The 15,015-nt window shown below is 34.3% G+C and overlaps 1 protein-coding gene across 1 annotated transcript; it reads right to left on the bottom strand.

Annotated features, from left to right (window-relative positions):
* Window positions 1-88: 88 nt before the first annotated feature.
* LOC148168724 (very long chain fatty acid elongase AAEL008004-like) lies at window positions 89-14,701 on the bottom strand. Its single transcript, XM_088045680.1, has 8 exons — window positions 14,520-14,701; window positions 3,329-3,396; window positions 1,748-1,830; window positions 1,594-1,701; window positions 1,459-1,542; window positions 1,352-1,408; window positions 1,198-1,303; window positions 89-1,148 (listed from the first exon to the last, which is right to left on the bottom strand). The coding sequence occupies exons 2-8, from the start codon at window positions 3,384-3,386 to the stop codon at window positions 694-696; spliced, it is 951 nt and encodes a 316-aa protein (XP_087901806.1). The 5' UTR covers window positions 3,387-3,396; window positions 14,520-14,701; the 3' UTR covers window positions 89-693.
* Between the last annotated feature and the right edge of the window lie 314 nt (window positions 14,702-15,015).

The raw sequence follows: 15,015 nt of genomic DNA, 5'->3' as shown, positions 1-15,015 counted from the left end.
ATCCTAATTAAAATCTAAAAACAAAAAAACAACAGCAGTTCTTTATTGTTTGTTTATTTAGCATTAACAGAATCATTAAAAAAATCTATCGATTTTAGATAACTTTTATTTCAATAAGTAAGTATAAAAAATACATAGGTACAACAAATAACCTGATTTAATCTACATAAAATGCATAATTTCAAATTTCAACAATCCTTTAAAAATCCCATCTATGCGAAAGACTATCTATGTAAGTATATTCGAGTGTTTTCCTTTTTTACAATATAAAATGATAACAAATTAATTTTTACAATAACTTTTAAAAAACAGCACCTAAAATATATAAAACATATTTTATTGCTAAAACCGTTTAGACATAATAAAGAACACAGATCTAACAAAAAAATTGTCTACTTATTGCAATCGGATTTTCGAACGTAATGGAATAAATTAGCTAATGGCAGCTAATCAACAAAAAATTCGATCCCACTAGACCCTGTAAATAGGCACGTTTTGTTAGTGGCTAAAAAATCCTTTTTTTAATTTGTACAATCCTAAATATTCTACTTAACTATTCGCGTGAATGGAGAAGTGCTTAAAAAATTGAGCAAATTGCTTTATAGTCATGAACCCGAATTAATTATCCTACAGAATTAAATTAAGTAAATAGTTCGATCATGACTCAATTCAATAAATAAAGCTACCACTATATCACTGCGACTTTATCCTTTGTTGTAAGTCCGTCCCGTTGACGTAGTATTCGCTAATTTTACTTGATTTGACTCCGTTCTGCACACCATTCTTAACAACGCCGTTCTTCGCAGCTGCTGCCATCGCCGCCGCAGTGGCGGCCGCCGCTGCTGCAGCCGCTGCCGCGCACTTTTTATTGTACGTTTGGATGTAGAAGTCTTTGAAAAGGAAGAAGAACATCACTGCGTGCATCCCGATCCACCAGACGAAGGCACGGGGATAGTTGCATTCGGTGAAGAGCAACTGGAAGGCGTGGACCATGATCGCCACGAACTGGACCATCTGCAGCGTCGTCAAGTACCTCTTCCACCATAAGTACCTCTGGACTCCGGGGCCCAAGGCACTTAACATGTAGTAGAAGTACATGATGATGTGCACGAAGGTGTTGAGGAAGCCAAAGAAGGTGCTATGACCGCCTGGAAGTCAAATTTGGTCAATAGGGGGTTAAGGGTGGAGATACAGTACCTGGAGTGAACTTGACTCCGAACCAGACGGACATAGGCATTACTCCGTGATGAATTACGTGCAACGTACTGACCTGATCATATTTTTTTCGCAGGACGAAAAAAACCTGAAAACGGACAGTTTGAAGGGATAATTAAACAATTATTGAACTTACTGTGTCTATGAACTCAGTAAACTTGGAGAAATAGTACCACCATGAAGCGCGGACCATCTAAAAGACACCTGCTCTAGATTTCGATTATTACCAATAGATATACATACTCTTAACGTACTGGCTTTGTTGGAATAATCGACGGGCTGACACCTTAAACTGTACTCGCCTGTGAGCCACCCGCCCATACCAATCTGCGACAAAGATGGTTAAAGACATCTTATTAAAAAGTTCAAAAAACTTACTTCATAAAACAGCCACATACTAAACAAGACTTGTAAAAAATTGTAAAATACTAAAGTTTTCTGGAAGTGGAAGGGTTTTCTATTTTCCATCAGTTTCGGACCCGCAACCTGGAAACTTTGGTCAAATTGATACAATAAAATATTGGGGGCTCACCTTTACTATAAATACATATCCTAAACATATTCCTAACGTGTAGAAGGGACTTGACATTAAGAACCAATCTGCTGTGCGTGCATCTGAAAAAACAATTTTTGTTTAATACTAGCTTGAGAACATGTCATTATGTTGTCTGCTTTCGAATTGTGACATTAAATTTCTTTTTAGGCGACTTAAACTGAAAATGACATTTTTAGGCCTTAAAAGCGGCCTAAAAGTGAGTCTTTTCTGGCCGCAAACATTTTCGGCCGATCTATGGTGGCGCCATCTACCCATAGTTTTGCATATTACATCAAGATACCGATATTACCCTCAATTTTATAATTATTTGGGTAAAATCAAATCGACAAACTGCTGTAAAGTGCAACAAAGACGTGTTGAATTATTGAAAATGAACATGTCTAGCAGTGCTCCTGCAACAACATTAAAAAACACATTAAACCTAATTCATACAAATTGTGAAGCTACACGTGCTGAAACTGCAAATGTAAATAAAGAAAATATGAACTTTTCTAAAGGATTCATAAATATTTACAATTATTCAGTTGTTATAATTAATTAAATCAATAAATCATAAATAAAAATTAATTAACATGTAAATTTAATGATGTCGCCTAAAAAATCTTGTGTGTAACACGGCCAAAAAGTGCCATTTTGCCCTCGCCTCGGCCATTAAAAAAAAGGCTCGGCCAAAAAAGAACCACTTTTTGGCCTTGGTACACAAATAGCTATTCTTTCAAGGAGATAAAAAAGCGTATTTTGGGTTGCCTATATCAAGCCAAATATTTAGTGAGTATGAAAATAAACGTCAAAAAATCTCCCCCTTTAATTAATTCTGTGTATTTTTTTGTATTTGGGCTTCTTCCAACTGTCAAGTAAATCAAAGAAAACAAATTTTCACAAATTGTGTAAATGGGGTCAACGATAAAAAACATTCCCTTCAATAATATAAAATTACAGGATATTGAAACTCGTCAAAAATAAGTGGTAATAAAATGAGTCAGTCCTCTAAAATAGGTTTTGATTACAAATATCTAATAAAATCGCAATATTAATAACATAGTTAGTCTATCAATAATCTCTTTTTATAGAAACGGTACTGCAGTTTTTCTAAACATTTAATCATCCGACAAAAACTGCTCTACAGATTTCGGTCGAAATTTCATCGAACGCCAGTTTTTATGGTGTGATATTTTAAATGCATTCAACTCATTCTGGAAAAATGCGTTGTAATTATTTAAAAAAGGTTTTTGTTCTCCACTATACAATGGAAAATGAATATGGAAAGGGAATTTTATGAAATTTGAAACTAAACTTTTTAACCACCTTTGAGTACCATGACTAGGAAGAGTTGTGGTTTAATAAACAAACAAACTAATAAAAATTGAAGAGAATTCCTCAAATACTGTCGATTTTGTTGTTCTAGTTATGCAACCAAACATACTCATAACGTTTGCGGTGCGTGAAGTCACAAGTGCAATTAGCAGCGCTGTTTCAAATTTCCATCCACCTCTAGACTTGAAATTAAAATGCTGGTCTTCCTTGGCAGCAAATTTGATTTCCTTCATACAAACTCACCTTGATATTTATTTAAATATGAATCAACATGGTGCACGATATCCAGAAGAAACGCCATTTTTAGGAATCTGAAACAAAAAAACTCGATAATTTTTTTGGTCAAGTACAATGTTTGCTATAGCAACAATTGGATGCGTTCCCGGAAATCCTAATAAAACCACACGACGTCTCGCGCGATTATTAATTCGCAGACCTTACACATGTAATAGATTTTACATAACCACCGATAACTTTCGATCGAACGTTTACTGTGTCAATGTCAAGAACAAATTGGCACACAATTAACTTTGCACAATCAGCAAGAGTGAAACACGTGAGATAATTTCATCTTTAGCGCTAATATGTATTATAACAGGAGTTCCAGAAAGACGTTATTAATCCGACCCTGATGACATGGTTTAAGGCCGAATCAAGAAAAACGCAAAACGAAAAAAAATCACGTCTTTGGGACTTTGTCAGAATATAAATGGATTGCAAGAAGTACATTTTTAATGCTGGTTTCGTAAGTTTGAAAGTTGAACAGTGTCGCTCGTTTTGCAGGATGGGTAAACAATAGATTATTTTACTGGAAACTGATAAGTCAAATAATTCTTACTCTTCGGTTTATTTTTATTTAAACGAAAAGTTGCATCAGTTCTGCTACAACAATTATAATTGCGGTTTTATTTACTTGAACTTTGAGTCTGCAGCCGCTGACGTGTTTTGGGACCACTGTGCGGGCTTTAACCTTGCAGAAAAATTAAAGTTATTTTAAAATACAGGTAAATCTTGTTTATAGCCTTCATAGATACTTGAATGACTTTGAAAATTATTTGTAGGAACCCTGTAATCATATATGACCTATATTTCATTTGAAAGGATATTAGGAGGAAATTTACCATTTTTTATCAATCTCATATTCTCATGGTTGCCAGACGGTTAAACAAACAGAATCTTAAACCAATGTTTTCCCCGCAACAAAAATTAGGATTCTGAAGCCGCATATAACTTTGGGCATTCATCAATCAAATTCCAGACTTCCAAAGTCATTAATAATTCGAACATCTTCACCGTATCGACTTCCATAGAATATTTATTTTCTTGTTCGTTATAATATGAAATATTCGTTTTCAGCAGTTAGATATTACCCAATCCTAAGATATTTTAAACATCCTACGGGTTTTTAAGGTCAAAAATATTTTGAGCCGACAGAACGTTTAAAAATCTGAATCAATTCCCGTTCCACATCTTCACATACAAAACAGTTGTGTGGAAATTTGTCACGAAAAAACCGAAAGAGGTGCATTCTCACTAAATATGTAACTAGGTCGTCTCGACTAGCTCATATCACACCTGGAAATTTTTTTCATAAAATTACGACACTTCAAGATAATTTATTTTTGCATTGTAAAATGTAGTATCTGATCTATTGTTTCCTACATGAAATGAAATTACTTATTGCTACCTATTAACGAAAATTACTCAGTTCGTGGTCGTAAATAATTTTTTATCTTGGGAACAATGGTCTTATGGGAGTAGACACAAAATGAAATTGGACCCAGTGGGCATAATTACCATACTCAGGGATGTTTACTGCAAATGAGAATAGAAAACAGACGGTAAAGGCCTAGAAACCTATATCAACTTGGCGCATTTTGAAGCAAAAATGTTTTCTATAAATACGACAAAAACTTCCGTAATTATCTTAAAACGATTTTAAATAGATGCGAAGAATTGCTGCAAAATTAAGGCTAGCTGGGACGGACTTAATAATAGTCAAACGCAACAATTATTATCATTATAAATTATTTAATTAAAAATTTCCAAAATCGTATTTCGCTCCAATTTTTTGTTAGTTCATCAAATATTGTGATCTCCACCAAATTTTATTGTTGTAACGTTAAAAAATGACAGAATTATACGAATTTTATTGAAATGTTGACAGGATTGGTTCAACCTTCGCAAAAAATTCTAAAATTCGTCTAATAATTTTATGTTTTGTTTGTCTGTGGTCTACCGCTTTGTCTCAACTCCAATCAACGCTCATGATTACACAGATTTCCAGTCATTATAAAACAAATCTCAACAATAGTTGAAATTTTTCCCACGACATACTTAAGTACTTAAATATAAACTCAATTATTTCCAAAGTGAGATACCTGCTGGTAGACATTGTAGACATTTTCACGTGCTGTTTTACCCTTTAGTTTTCTTTCTAGTTAAAAATAGAGCGCCATAAAAGTTTATGTGACAACGGCATGTGGTTGATTTCAGTCACAAATAGACAAAAGTAAATTCAAGATAAACAGTCTTATTACCGATTTAAAAGATAACTTTGTTAATTTTCCATCATAAAACTGGCTAAATTGTATTGTGCTCACATTCTTTTAACTCAAAACATTTTTTTTTCTAATTAAAATTCCTCGATAACATCGTTCCGTTATTCCGTACTTCAATTACAAATGCTAAATTACATTTTCGCGGCCGCAAAAAATTAGTTTAACGAGTGTCGCTCCTACAATTACTAAATTAGTATTTAGGCAAGTCTACCGGCAAACCCAGCTCGAGTTTTGGTGGAATTCCATCAAAAGAGCACAATAAATTGATTGGGGCAGCGGCACAAAATCCGGAACTATTGATCAGTGAAATAAAAAATTAATATTTGTATCAGAAACTTTCAAAGTTGAATTCCCAGAATATCCAACATTGCCAGTTATCCACCGGTCAGGAAAAAGCAATTGTAGCGAATTACAGTTATACCACTAATGTGTTGATTGGAGATTACACTTTAGACCGCTTGTTGTAATCTGAAATTGCAGCTAGTAATATATTAGCTCCTAGTAAACAACGTTTCAAATTAATTTTACATGAAAACGTTTCTAACCATTTCGTTACATAAATTAACAACACAAATTATAAAAAAAAGTAGCTACAAAAACCTGTATAAAACTGTAATTTAGTGGTAGCAAAATTACAGTGTTCGAGCACCACTCAGCCAATAAAAGGTTAATGATTTGCAAACAAAATGATAAGAAAAATATGTTATAATTACAACATAATATTTACACCCTTGATATCGTTTAGACGAGCATAACGGTCTCGTTATTTAACCATTAAATGGAATCAATCAATCATCAAAGTTTCGATCACCTGCTAAATTACTTGTTAAATATACCTCGCACGGTAAGCAGTGGTTTATATCAGTCAGTGATAACAATAATAAGCGACGCTTCCTTTGAAAATGTGCAAAACAAATATTGACTATTTTCTTACATAAAACTCGCTTTGTTTTGTCGGCTTTTGAAAAATTTCCACAAACTTTCAGTCGGTTTAATTCGGGCCAAAGACCCAAGTTGCGTTATTAATAGCCGTGATCAAAGTAAATAGTGTCGTTTTAGCGAATGCAGTATAGTGCGACCTTTCCGATTAACTTTCTAATTTTATGGATTTTGGATGCACGAAATTAAATTAATGATGTACTGAGTACTTAACATGGCGCAACTTCATTATTGTTGCTAAGAGACTCAATAAAGTCTCTTCAAATATTTGCGAAAACTGTTGACTGATTAGTCACATCACCAATTTTATACAACATTGTCAATCTTGGCTATTTCGGAACGTACACGCAGACATTAGTTAATAGTTCCGAAGGTCACTTGCGTAACGTAACAACCAACTCATTCATGAAAATTTCGGAATGTTTATTCGTGCATTAGTTCCGAGACATGAAAAATTAGAAGAGACACGTGAAAATCTCCACCTGTTGCTGGAAATTGATCGATTTATTGAACTGTACATTTTGCCTTTCTAATTGGTAACTTGCTTCAACTTTCCACATTTTTCTTGTGATCGTTTCGCAACGAAATTTTTGTCAAATCAGTGGTGCAATGAAACCGTGCGACAAAAAACGAGTTAAACGGTACAGGAAATCTCCGAGTACGGCGCTGTAATTTTCTGATTATACTATCTTATTATGACGTAACGCTGTTATCACATGCTACCGAATATTTTACACGCGGCTGTGCCAAAAAGATATCTTAATCTCGGGGGTTTAGCACTGCGAATTTCACCGTTTTACCTGACTCAGAAAGAAAATGTTTATCTCCGCAATCGCCAGGATCTGATGCAATTGATAACTAAAATTGAGCAAATTTGAATGTGAGCAGTGACCTTTACTCTATGATTTCCGAAACAATCATTTAATTAGGTAAATTACGAAAAATAAACTAATTAACGCACTAATGAGATAAACTATGTTCAGTTTTTATCGTCCACTCGCTACAGCGTTGTCACTTCTGTCTTTTTTTCGGACGTGCCTTATGCAAAAGGTCATCTGAATATACTTGGATCGGCATCAATGCCAATTTTTGGATCGCACCGCTTATCCTGCAAGAGAAATCATTACTTAATCATCGTCACCTTGCAGAGGTTATTACACGTTTTTAGCATATCGGGATTTATACTTTCATTTTCTGCAGTTTCACTTTTGAGTGATTTTACACATTCTGTGCCCGTTTTGGTTCACACTTAGCGAAAGATAAAAACAATGTGCGGTGATTTAACGTCTCAATATCAAAACAATTTAAGTGAACAAAAATTAAACGCGTGGTCAATCGGAATTTTCTTGTCAAAAATAGCTTGTGCATTCAAAATAAATTTGCATTTAAAATTGGAGTTAATTATTGTTGTTTTGCACGGCGTTTTGAGTGATTCACAGACCTTTCCACCTTTAAACAATGGTAAATGAAGACAAATTTTTCCTTCACTGGTAGGAAATTTGAAATTCAAAATTGTTTTTACGTAGATATTCATATAGAACTTCACATCTGTGGAGAACTTAGTAACAGTTTTATGCAGTCATAAAATCTTGCGTTTACAGCCTAAATTTAAAAAACAAACCAATAAAACGTACAATTGAGTGTTCAAAAACCGAGTCCACACAGTGAAACGCTTGCACAATTCGTGCCAAGATATTTTTCTTGTCTACTTTGAAGTGGAAGAGGAGAGAAAGAACAAAACAACGTTAGAAAATCACTGCCCATTGCTTTATCTTTTCCATTACAGTATTTGCTTCTTCTATGGTTCTTCTTTATTGTCTGTTGCTTCTACTACTTTTTCTTCTTCATCCGGCTAAGATACATATTTTGCTCCTCAACCTCAATAACTCAATCGTTATTCTGTCTTCTTTGGCATTCTTATTTCTCGCACTTCAAGGCAGCTGACCAGCGAATGGACGAAAATACAAAGTCAAGAAATAAAAAATAGAAGAAATAGAGGCCCAATTCCGTGACGTCACTCCGAAAATCAAAATATCTCGTAAATTGTCACCTCAGTGTGTAATAAACTTTCACAATGCATTGACCGTATTGCAAAAGGTTAGATCTTGCAGCAGAACGCACGACTGCGTGCTTTACTGTTGCACATTTCCTAAATAAGACCAGCTTCGGAAGAGTGCATTTCTGCAATCAGTATCTTGCAGTTATGAAAAAAATTGCAAATAAGAAGACGCAATGCTCATTTCCGGAACCCGAAATAAGTCATCAATCGCAAGTTCGATTAATCCACTTTCACGCTTTCAAGTAAAAGTGATGACAATAATTAGCATTCATTCTTGAGGAGATTATATAAGTGTGAAACAACGACGGAAAAATATCGCGGTCATTGTAGTGGTATTAGACACATCACTCAAAATGAACTATCTCCATTTCAGATGAGTAATTACGTTAATTCAACGTGGCTCGTGTTCCCTTGAGTGCCGAGGACGGCGACGAATAAACAAAAATTGGATTATTATACGATTAAAGACACGGAAATTCAATGTTTTAGACAGGAATTTACAAACAAATTGGAGTATTTGTCCTCAGTGCGGTTCGCTTTTGTATTGTTAATGTTTACACAAACGTGTCGTGTTATATTTTATAATTCTGCAACAGTGGAGACCTTCACCTATTTAACCCACTTGACACGCCTGGGAAAGGCTCTGAAAAATCTCTTCAAAAGTCTGACTTTTAGGAGGAAATTAGTACACGATTACGAGCTTAATTGGGCAATTAACTTTGTAAACTTTACTCAAGATGCTTGCATTTTATTAGCAACCTTGTCGGGTGTCGTAAACAAACTTTAAGCAGAAGAAGCGGGCGTGTCAGTGACAAATCCAAACATTTTTTGACAAAAAATGAGAAACGGATTAGATTTAAGCCGTGGAAGATTAAACAATAATTCCGTCACTTTTATCTAAAATTAACCGGAATTAGAAGTGTTATCTCTACTTTGATACCATTCCGCGGTTATCAAAATCGATTATGATCTGCACTTCAAGGCAAAAACAGTCATTGACCAGCCTTGACTGGTCAAATTTTCCAATGCTGCGCTTTTCTTAGTAGTTTTGACGTCACCCCTTTGAAACCCCCATTTCATACGAAAATAAACGCTCCAAACTGTCAGGATATTACGCAAATGTTTCGTCCTTTATTGGAGTGAAATTCAAATGAACCATTCCTAATCCGTTGTCCCACATCGCTAATAAGACCATCAGCCAAATCCACGTTTTCGTACAAAATTGACTGATGTCACATATTATATCGCTTAGGCAATAACAATGGTGCCTTTCGTGTCAACTGGTCATTACAGTTGCGGAAAATTTGCCGGAAAAATCGATAGGTAAAGAAACTCTTTGTTGCAGGGAACTTTCTAGTTTGATTCCATACTATGACAAGTGTGGCAGGTCGGAAAACACGATAATCGTAACATGATTTCCTGACGATTAAAAAGCACAAGGAAGAAATGGGGCGTTACAGGAAACTACCGCAAAACCCACATGAAACACGAGCAGTACGTGTAGAATCTTTGACCAAGTTATGGCTAATTTACATTTCTATTTTTTTATAAGCACGAAAAGCGGAATCACGTGAATCTACGACAAAATATGAACAATAAAACCAAAACTACGTACGTAAACTGGCCACGTGAGATTAATTATTAATCGGAGTTGGAAATTTTGCATTGTAACATGTCCTTGCCGTCTGAATAATATGCATAATTAAACTCAAAAAATTCTCAGCAGTAACAATTTGGTGAGCATTGTTTGTTTATAAGCAATAAAAGGTCCATTGTAATTTCAATTTGAATAAAAAAGGTTCATTAATGCAAAAAAAACGAAATTTCCAAAGTAGTAGTAGTCTTGGTAAACAACGTGAGATCTGTCTGAGATGATGTCAGTGTATACACAACATTTTATTTCTAAATACCATTTTATTACGGTCGCTTTAAGAAAGTAGTCCCGCGGTTTCATTACTGTGGCCCACGTGAATACAACATTTTTTAATTATAAAATTGGCAACAATGATGAAATTAATCCCACAGGAACGGTACGATAGAAAATTTGCGTAGCATTAGCTGGAACGTACAGAAGATTAAATCCTTAACAACCATGCAATGATTGGAAATAGATTCTATTCCAATAAATTGAAACCATCAAAACACTGTTATAAAGTTGTTTGCATAATAATAGCGTTATAGTCCATAAAATTTTAATCGCAGACAATGATCCGTTCGATAATAAATGGGTGTATTACAAGTTCAAAAATAAGGATCACATCAGAAATGTTTACATGGCACTTCTAAAGTTACTTATGCACAATAGTGTTGTTTTTGACTACACAATTACTTCTTTATGTAAGCAAATCGGAAATAAAATTGGCGGGTTTGGTTGAAGTTCGTAGGGTGTGACCAATTTGTGGGTGACATCTTCAAACATTCACACCCGAAGTTTTGTGAGATTGATCACTGGGAGAAAAATATATTTTTATGAGAGATTTCAACCACTAAAGAGCGAGAAAAAAATTAGAATCGATTGTAAGCGCATGCTAAAATTTTTGGACGAAGCTTGCGAGAGCTCATTTGGTTTTCAGAGAACGATTTTCAATTGAGGCAGTTTTCAGAGCAAGCACTCCTAAGTTATATTTCCTTCGATTTTAAGTGGCATCAAAAAGATTGATAATTTAATAATTATTAGAACTGCAAAAAAGAACGAGATTTTTGCATGACTTCATACTGCCCGGTTCCTTTTTAGAAGAACAATGGAAATAGAAAACAGGATTTCACCCCAATGTAGACATAATTTTCACAAAAGCTTCTTATTTACATAAAACTTGCCATTTCGTTAGATAAAAAAACACAAAAATATGCTAAGAGTGCAAAAAATTTCGTTTTAAATTGAATAAATTGCCTTGTCCAGTAAATTATGGTGGTAAAATCTACTTTCAATAATTCGAATTCTTTCTCTTTTGCTGTAGAATTTTGCAATTTGGCTGAGTTACTAAGCTAGTCAAGATTAGTTACCTCCATAAATTTCAATCTTGTAGTACGAAAAACAACAGAGTTACGGATAAAAACAGCACATGGCAAATTTTGGTTCGATTCAAAAAATAAAAAATTTTCAAAACTGTCTCGTTTTCTCTAAATTTTATAATTTAGCTAGTTACTAAGCTAGTCAAGATTAGTAAATTCCGTAAATTTCATTCCTACAGTGCTAAAAACAACAAAGTTACGTGGCTTAAAACAGAACTTGACAAATTTTGGTTCAATTTAAAAGAGAAAAATTTCTCAAAACTGTCTCTACTGATCTAGAATTTTGCAATTTGGCTGAGTTATTGAGTTAGTTAGGATTAGAAAACTGTAAATTTCATTCTTATAGTACAAAAAACAACAAAGTTACGCGACTCAAAACAGATTAATTTTGGTTCGATTTAAAGAAGGAAACATTTCTCAAAATTGGACCTTTTGCTCTAGAATTTTGCAATTTAGCTGAGTTACTAAGATAGTCACGATTAGTAATTTTCGTAAATTTTATTCATATAGTGCTAAAAACAACAGAGTTACGCGGCTCAAAACAGAGCTTAACAAATTTTCGTTCGTTCAAAAAATAAAAAATTCTCAAAACTGTTTCTTTTTCTCTAAAATTTTATAATTTGGCTGATATACTGAGCTAGTCAAAATTCATAACCTCCGTAAATTTCATTCTTATAATCCTAAAAACAACAGATTTACGTGGCTCAACATAGAATTTGACCAATTTTGGTTCAATTTAAAAGAGAAAAATTTCTCAAAACGGTCTCTACTGATCTAGAATTTTGCAATTTGGCTGAGTTATTGAGTTAGTTAGGATTAGAAAACTGTAAATTTCATTCTTATAGTACAAAAAACAACAAAGTTACGCGACTCAAAACAGATTAATTTTGGTTCGATTTAAAGAAGGAAACATTTCTCAAAATTGGATCTTTTGCTCTAGAATTTTGCAATTTAGCTGAGTTACTAAGATAGTCACGATTAGTAATTTTCGTAAATTTTATTCATATAGTGCTAAAAACAACAGAGTTACGCGGCTCAAAACAGAGCTTAACAAATTTTGGTTCGATCCAAAAAATAAAAAATTCCCAAAACTGTTTCTTTTTCTCTAAAATTTTATAATTTGGCTGAGATACTGAGCTAGTCAAAATTCATAACCTCCGTAAATTTCATTCTTATAATCCTAAAAACAACAGACTTACGTGGCTCAACATAGAATTTGACCAATTTTGATTCGAGTTAAAAAATAAAAATTTCTCAAAATTGTCTCTTCTGCTCTAAAATTTTGCAATTTGGCTGAGTCATTGGGTTAGTTATGATAAGTAAACCCTGTAAGTTTCATTCTTATAGCAGAAAATACAACAAAGTTGAGTGACTCAAAACAAAACTTGACTAATTTTGGTTCGATTTAAAAAGGCAACATTTCTCAAAACTGTTTCTTTTGCTCTAGAATTCTGCAATTTGGCTGAGTTACTGAGTTAGTCAAGATTAGTAAACCCTGTAAATTTTATTCTTATGGTACTACTCAAACTACTTATTCAAAATCGGTGCCCGGTCTCTTGAAATTCGGATTATCAAGAGTCGATTGTATGTACCTACATTATTAAGAAAAAAAGAAATCTGATCATTAAAATAGGTATGGTCACGGTTCAAAAACACCTATTTATCGTCTCGAGACTAGTTTACATTTTTCCTGTTTACATGCGATTTAAAAAATTCCTTAAACGAGGTTCATTGTATTAAGAAAAATTCCACTTTACACTACAATGGGTCCAACTTCCAACGAAATAATCAATTAATATGTTAGAAAACATAGCAAAAACTAGTAAGAAGACACTCAAATTTTTAGACACGTTTCCCAAAATGAATGGTTGTTTATGTATCAAGCGCTCGAATAAAAATGAAACAAGAAGGGGTTCTTGTGCCTATTGGTACTGCAAATTTCAAAAATTCCAGTAAATATAGTCAGAAGTAACGAAAGAATGGAAAATAAAAAACTATGAGATTGGCAATGAAGTAAAAAATTAATAAACAATAAATTGGACAACGTAAAATCAAAAATCAAAAAAATTCAACACAGAGTATTCAAGCAATTTAACCCAACTCCAACTCCAGTTTCACGTTGAAATATAAATATTACCTAATTACACCCTCATTTAGCCTATCAACCGCAGCTATAATGAGCGAACTTCGCTTTAATTGCTTGTCCTATTACTAGTTATTACCGGTCAAAATTCCCAGTGGTTTTTAACCAATCAACGAAACCAGATAAGTAGTGGGAATTCTGTCAATTTGAATAGGGGAAATTTTATAATTTAATCAAAGCGTGCATTAATTTTTGACATTTATCTTGTAAATTTCCAAAACCTTGAGGTGTGTTGTGATAGTGGATCCACCTTCATCTATATCGAGGTAAAAACGAGTTAGCATTCTGATACAAACCCGTATAGCGACAAGGCAGCTTAAAGCCTTAAAACCATGTGACTTTTAATTCTTTGAGGTGTATAGATGACAACGAGGTTCATTGCTCTGGCACAATTGATTTAATTTAAAAGTGTTCAATTAGCACTACTTTGTAAATTACGGATATTTTTTAGGTGAATTATTAAGAATCAAACTACAGTTAAGGGAGAATTGCCCACGAAAATGGGATTTAACTCAGTGTGGAGACCGAAGAATAAAATATTTTTGGGCTCCAATTCTCATCGAACGCAAGGACCGTATCCGCCTTAAAATCGACATCCAAATGTCAAGTTTCTAGGTTAGCTTTCCCGAGCAGTAATCCCCGAGTTTCCCAAGAAAATTCAGAAAATCGAAGTGGACCCTCGTGGTGTGAAGCAACGATACCAACGCCTTTTGTACTTACAAATTAGTGAAAGAAGCAAACCCAGAGACTAAAATGGGAGGATCACAGCCGGGAAATCACCAAAACGGAAAACCATGCACTCGAAAATGGAAAAACTAATACTAAAAAACACACACACGAAAACTAAAAACGACTGTTGCAGATCCGTTAACACTCGCTTTACACACACCACTAACTGGCTGCGATACGCGTTCACTGAATAATATACAGGGGAGTGGTCACGTGACGGACCGGCGTGCGGCTGGAAGAAAGTTTTGAGACGCGCTCTAATATAGTCCGGGTTCCAATGGTATTTTCGGTATGCGTAATGGGCGTCGATTTGAAACGAGCTCAAAAATAACTTCCGACGTTTCTTTCTTTTTTAGGGGAAATTAATACCGCTTTATAAATATTACCCTTTAACACCCTAGGAGACACCGACTGATAGGGGAAGGTAGGGACGTGTCGAGTATTGACAGGTGGCGGCGCAAAACAAAGGGCGCTGGTTGTGGACATT

This window comes from Gnatocerus cornutus, chromosome 9, assembly GCF_029298725.1.
Source record: "Gnatocerus cornutus isolate USDA-ARS CGAHR chromosome 9, icGnaCorn1.1, whole genome shotgun sequence".
NCBI classification, from domain to species: domain Eukaryota; kingdom Metazoa; phylum Arthropoda; class Insecta; order Coleoptera; family Tenebrionidae; genus Gnatocerus; species Gnatocerus cornutus.
The sequence above is the reverse complement of the archived record's forward strand: the minus strand, read 5'-3'. Positions and strand labels throughout refer to the sequence as shown.